This window comes from Sesamum indicum, linkage group LG11 (assembly GCF_026168435.1).
Source record: "Sesamum indicum cultivar Baizhima isolate 11 linkage group LG11, ASM2616843v1, whole genome shotgun sequence".
NCBI lineage: Eukaryota > Viridiplantae > Streptophyta > Magnoliopsida > Lamiales > Pedaliaceae > Sesamum > Sesamum indicum.
Genome location: NC_142667.1, coordinates 17,093,656 through 17,099,655, shown reverse-complemented (window position 1 = coordinate 17,099,655; position 6,000 = coordinate 17,093,656). Strand labels below are relative to the sequence as shown.

The following is a 6,000-nucleotide window of genomic DNA, read 5'->3' as shown; positions in this document are numbered from 1 at the left end:
CCAATAAGCTTCAACCTTGTTTCCACGACAGAGAGATAGTGTGAAGGCGTGTTTTGGCAGTGACATGGGAGATTTGGACTTGGGACTTGGTACTTTTATTCATATATTATTATTTATTTATTGGTATTCGATGAAGAGTGAAGAGATATGATATTGGAATTAAAGGTCAGAAATGAGATAAAGGCATTAAATTATATTACAATACATTACGGCCCCATCTCCACCAACCAATACCCATACCACATCAATTTCAATTTGAATAGATTAAGGTCATTATTGTCATTACAGTACCCACCACCAATCCACTGGATCATCAATAGTGAATAATAGTGTGTAGTGATGTAATAAAAAAGATTTAATCTCTTTTGACTGTGATTTGGAATCCGATCTCAAATAAATAATAATAAAAATAAAACAAAGATTTGACTAGTAGTAATAGTAGTAGTATACTGCAAGGTGGCCAGTTGTAACATGGTATGACGTACCCCATGACAATGCAGGCTTACGCCATGCATTATGCGCAAGCCAAACTCTTCCACGCGCCTACTTCACTTCATCCACACGTCTGTGACTGTCTCTTTTGGTGGGGTACGAGAGTGATCAAACATGCGCGCGTCTGATTGCAACCCTCCCTCCATGAATTTTCCTACAACTTACTTTTAGCATTTCAAAAAATCTAAAGTTTATTATATTTATTTATGGCTCTCTCTCACACTCTCTCTGTGTGTGTGTGTCTATATATACACATACATATATATATATATATATAGATAGAGAGAAAGAGAGCAAGAGAGATAGAAAGGGATGAGATGAGATGGAGGTGAGTTGATTTGGCGCAGTGGGAACCCAACTACAAACACAACCACACTAACTATATATTAATTTAGCTCCTCCTCTCCTAATAATAATCCTATGGCGTGTGAGTGGGAAAAGGTGATCGGCGAGCTGAGTCGCGGCCGGGAAGTAGCTGACCAGCTCCGCCTCATGCTTCGCCACACTCCCCCGCTTGACCCTACACCTGCTCAGGGCCTTGTTGCCAAAATCTTGGAAACCTTTACTCACTCTCTTTCCATGCTTTCTCCCACTGCTGCTGTTTCTCAACTTCCGCCCCTCAAATCGGAAGATTCCGGCGAGACTCCGCCCCCCCCTACAAAAGATCGGAGAGGCTGCTACAAGAGAAGGTACGGTACCTACAAACGTATGAGAATATATTATCGCTTATTATTAATTTATTCTTTTTCCTAAAAATATCGCCTACTGTAAATTTAATTTTCTCACTACATAATTCATTAAACTGATGAATATGTAAATTAAAGTGCGATTTTGATATTGATCATTTCTGAGAGGATTAATTATATATATACTCTCATTTTGATATATATATGATGACAATTTTAACACACCCATTTGTTAATTTTTGCCCAATTAAGTCAACCCAAACTAATTAGAGGTTGATTATTTTTGTCAATGACTATAACAACCCTAGTTAATTAATTACAATACTCAATATATATATATGAATTTCACGGCTGGTACGTATTAAGATCTTATAGAGATAGATAGATAGATAGATGGATGGTTGGTTGTTAATTTATTAATTAATTTGTTAGAGTGGGGCCGGGCTGCTACTAATTAAGCCGAATATATATATATATATATATATATTATTAATGCAGGAGAAGTTCAGAAACATGGACAAAAAAGACGGCTAGTTTGTTTGAGGACGGACATGCATGGAGGAAATATGGACAAAAAGTTATCCTTAATGCCAAACATCCAAGGTATGTACATGTAACCACACACACACATACATAAATGTGGATGTGTTTGTTTATTGTTATAATTGTGATAATGTTGAGATGCATATGAATTTTGCAGGAACTACTTCAGGTGCAGCCACAAGTTCGATCAGGGATGCCAAGCAACTAAACAGGTGCAGAAGATTGAAGATGATCCACCTCTGTTCAGGACCACATACCATGGCCGACACACTTGCAAAAACTTGTTCAACTCATCTCATCATCATCATTATAATATTATGATGCAGCAGGATGATGATCATTCCCCCATCATGTGGAGCTTTGCTGCTGATCATGATATTGATCCCAAGACCACCTCTCTCGTTATTAATGATTCCAGCTGCAGCACCCCACACATTAATCATGCGAATACCAATGCTGCTGCTCATGTACAACTCAAACAGGAAAACAGGCAGGACTTGGGGGAACTACAGCACCAACCCCAAATCAAATCATCATCCTCATCATCCATATCATCCAATGCTACTTTTGTATGTCCTGATGATCCCACTTCGTTGACAAAGTTTGATAGCAGCACTACTATGAGTTCAGCTCAATTGGGTGCATTTTCTCCAGCTGCGTCTTCTGATGTTTATTCTTGTACCGAGAGCACCCATCATAGTATGGAGATGGACATGATGTCCATGGCTGTTTTTGATGATTTTCTTGACCTTCAAACCCTAAATTAATTAGGTACCCTCAATCAAAGATTAATTAAGGTCAGCTTTATTTAATCTGTTTTTAGGTTGATTTGGTTAATATTAATGTCACATATGTATATATGATCAGCTCCGGTCCCACCCTTGTAGAATTTATATATTGTTGTTACAGAATAATATAGGTACGTACGCTTGTTTGGAGCATCATGTACTAGTCAGTCGTTGATGTATTTATATATATATATTGACGTTTTAGATTACTGAATTTTGCCTACTCTTATTAATCCAATGTACGTATATTCATTATATATAACCAGTTCCCAGTTCCCAGTTCCCAGTTCCCAGTTCCCAGTTCCCAGCTGCTGTTGCTCACCTTGCACCAGCAGCTTTATGTTTAATTTCCTTGTAAAGTTGTATGTATATGTTCCTAACTCCGCCACGACACTTACAGTCTTGTCAATAAAAATAAAGATTTCTTTAATTCCCAGACTCCAATCCAGATTTAAAAAGTGAGAGCCACATGTTTAGTGATTGATGGGGTCAGAAGTTTAGTAACAGCACCAGCACCACCTCTATTATTAATTTGATGAGCCAGCAGTACTCAACAGCTACATCACTATCATCAACATCAACTTGTTTGAGAAGAGGGACTCTCATCATTCTTCTTCTTCTTTGTGCTCCAAAACTCCGTCCTACCTACCTCATTCTAACTATATATATTCTATATTGCAAATGATCAACATTCAAACCATATCACGCATACACACACCCCATCCATCCTTCTTCGTTCCGCTAGCTCCTCAATTACCTACAACCCAACATTAATATTCATTTTGCATGTGGAATTTAGGGATTTGATGATTATCAAAGGTGGTGCAGGCTGGAGGAGAAAGTAGCAACAAAGTCAAGTTGATAGAGTCCAAACACAAGCGCCATAGAGGACAGCGCCACCGCCATAGGTCCAAACATCCACAACATCAAAGGAAAAGCAACACACAACACCCTGTTCCCCACCACCGCCAGTGTGAACCCTCTCTCCACCACCGCCTCCGTGTACACTCCCGCCGCCGGCGAGAACTCCCCGATGGCGTTTATCAAGAAATTGGCGTCCACCAAATACCCCACCGCCATAGAGCTACAAAAGAAGCTGGTCACCAGAAATATGGAAGCGGAGCCGTACTTGAGGACCATGATGCGAGGCGACTGAGAGCCGAACAAGCCGGTGGTGGTGAGGAGGTGGTTGGCGTTGAAGGCGTTGTTGGTGAGGGCAGCGAGGGCGAGGGTGATGAGTACAGTGATGGAGGCGATAAGAATAGTGTACATGAGGGTGTTTCTCAAGCTTTGGACAGCTAACATACCCTTTTTGTCATCCGCGGCGTGGTGAATGAGCTGTCGAAGCCAAGTCCTCCTCTTGAAGGTGTTGATGCCCAAGGAGGTGAGAAAGGGTTTGTGGCGGAAGTTGTGCCAGAGATAAGCATGGTATCCTATTGTGAAGAAGAGGCTGAGAGGAACTAATATGCTGTCCAGGTACACAATACCACCCATATATTACTCTCTGCATATGCACTACTACTACTACTACTACTACCCCGCCCTTTATATATACATTACAATTACATACATATGCATATGCATATATGTCTCATCTCTCTCTGCATTTCAGACTAGACTTCCACTACAAATTATACATATATATATGGGTGGTGGAGTTTTGATGTCATCAAACATCACAGAATTAATTAAAGGTAAAGCATATTTATATGCGTTCAACGTGGACCAAATACTTTCTCTTTATCCTTCCTATCCACATTCCATGCCATTGCCGCCCGCCATTAACTTGTAATAATTAATAGAGATAATTAAACTCCCCTCCTCAAGATCTTTCATAATTCCCAATTGTGCTTTCATGAGAGTTGGGACTGAGGTCATGGTGCAACAGAATTATGTAGCCTTAGAATTGAAATTGATACTTCTAGCATCCTCTACTTGCAAGTCAATTGAACTGGAACAGTGTGCTCACAAAAAAGTTTCAATTTCTTCAATGTATCATTTGAACCAAACATCAATTTGGGTTCTCTTTCTGGATTACAACCCATACTTATCTTGTATTTTCATTGACCAGAATGGCTATTTCAGACTAGTTTTGGATAGAAAAGGGGGTGCCTATCCATAGTGAAAAACGGGGAATTTCATCCCATGTATGGTACAGTGGACTTTAATTGCTGAGGAAAGCATAATAATTTTGGTGGAAGGATTGTCGTTACGATATCTTTGTGCAATTGCACTTATGATTTTGGCCTCTTCTAATTGGGTTTCTCGGAAGCAAGTCTGCATTTGACCAAATTGCACTTGGGGCTTGGGAATCCTTTGGTGTCTAAACATTACATATCTCACTTGAAGTTTCACTGTCTGAAGGCTCCATTTCCATCGTGCTCTAGATATTTAAGAATTGTAGGTCCTGAACTACCGAATCTAGGGACGTGATAACCTCTGAATTTGTAGGAGTTGATGAGAACACTGCATTCCTGTGATGTATTCTGCTTTTTGCAGGTTTGGAAATGTTGCCTTCGTTAGAACAGAGAGTCAGCTAATATTCATAGTGAAATGCAAAGTCGGACTGGACTTGTTGAAGCTATTATTCTTGAGGTGAAAGACAGAGAAAGGATTGGGGATTCATATTCAAAATCTGGTATGGTATGTTGCACACCAAAACTTGTTGAGAATAAAATCGCACTGTAGGAGAAGTTATTCTTCAGAAAAGCCCTGAAATCCCTTGGTGGTATGGTGTGAGGAGACCAACCCTTGGTGGTGTAACATCAAAAGTATCTCTTTTGGGCTTCGTGTACTTTATTGCTTCAGAGGCACTTGAGCTCATTGAACATTTGGGAAACATTAACGATTTTTCTGGGAAAACTCAGTTATATTTGGTGCTACCGGTTGCTTGCTTGGATGCCTGGTGATATTTTCATCTATATCACAGACTCTAGAAAAACTTCAGGCAATTTTCTCCTTTTTGTAGTTTCTTCATTTATGCTTAATTTTAGAAAACAATATATTTATATGTGTTTATGGATACTAATATATCCCATCATAGGCCCTGCTTCTGGAAGAACATAATTTATAAGTTCTGCAAGATGTCCTGACAGTCGCCTCACTTCTAGCTATTAAACAGTTGGCTTGCTGTTCCTGTTCCTCTCTGCACTTACTCCAGTGTATCAGTCTGCATATGGGACATATAAATGCATACATGTCAGCTCTCTTGCATCCAAGAACAAAGATTCGCAATTTCTCGTCTGTATTTTCCATAATACCATTATCCAACAGAAGATCTATTACTTTATGTGGAAACATTTAAAGTCAAAAATAAAGAAAAAGAATGTTTATACTGATGAAAATATGTCTTTACATGCAGGACTCCTAATATGAATATTATTTGGTTTAATCATACAATTGACTTTCCCTTGACCTCCGGTATGCTGCTAGCATGTGGAGAACTGAATTTAACTAGTTAAGGGAACGAGTCACTTTGTAGTCCATGCATT

At 39.4% G+C, this 6,000-nt stretch overlaps 2 protein-coding genes across 2 annotated transcripts; one reads left to right on the top strand and one right to left on the bottom strand.

The window, feature by feature from the left end:
* Positions 1-729: 729 nt before the first annotated feature.
* Positions 730-2,718, top strand: LOC105174673 (putative WRKY transcription factor 53). The gene is made up of 3 exons (XM_011096846.3): positions 730-1,181; positions 1,677-1,781; positions 1,879-2,718. Exons 1-3 carry the CDS (start codon positions 913-915, stop codon positions 2,486-2,488), a joined length of 984 nt encoding a protein of 327 aa, XP_011095148.1. The 5' UTR covers positions 730-912; the 3' UTR covers positions 2,489-2,718.
* Positions 2,719-2,911: 193 nt separating this feature from the next.
* Positions 2,912-4,061, bottom strand: LOC105174672 (transmembrane protein, putative (Protein of unknown function, DUF599)). The gene has a single exon (XM_011096845.3). It carries the CDS (start codon positions 4,001-4,003, stop codon positions 3,323-3,325), a length of 681 nt encoding a protein of 226 aa, XP_011095147.1. The 5' UTR covers positions 4,004-4,061; the 3' UTR covers positions 2,912-3,322.
* Positions 4,062-6,000: the final 1,939 nt, after the last annotated feature.

What these genes read in the sequence shown, in the direction of transcription:
- LOC105174673 (XM_011096846.3), top strand. Translation starts at nt 913, where the DNA reads ATGGCGTGTGAGTGGGAAAAGGTGATCGGCGAGCTGAGTCGCGGCCGG. An exon ending in AGAGGCTGCTACAAGAGAAG is followed by an intron (nt 1,182 to 1,676) that starts GTACGGTACCTA and finishes TTATTAATGCAG; the next exon opens with GAGAAGTTCAGAAACATGGA. An exon ending in CTTAATGCCAAACATCCAAG is followed by an intron (nt 1,782 to 1,878) that starts GTATGTACATGT and finishes TGAATTTTGCAG; the next exon opens with GAACTACTTCAGGTGCAGCC.
- LOC105174672 (XM_011096845.3), bottom strand. Translation starts at nt 4,003, where the DNA reads ATGGGTGGTATTGTGTACCTGGACAGCATATTAGTTCCTCTCAGCCTC.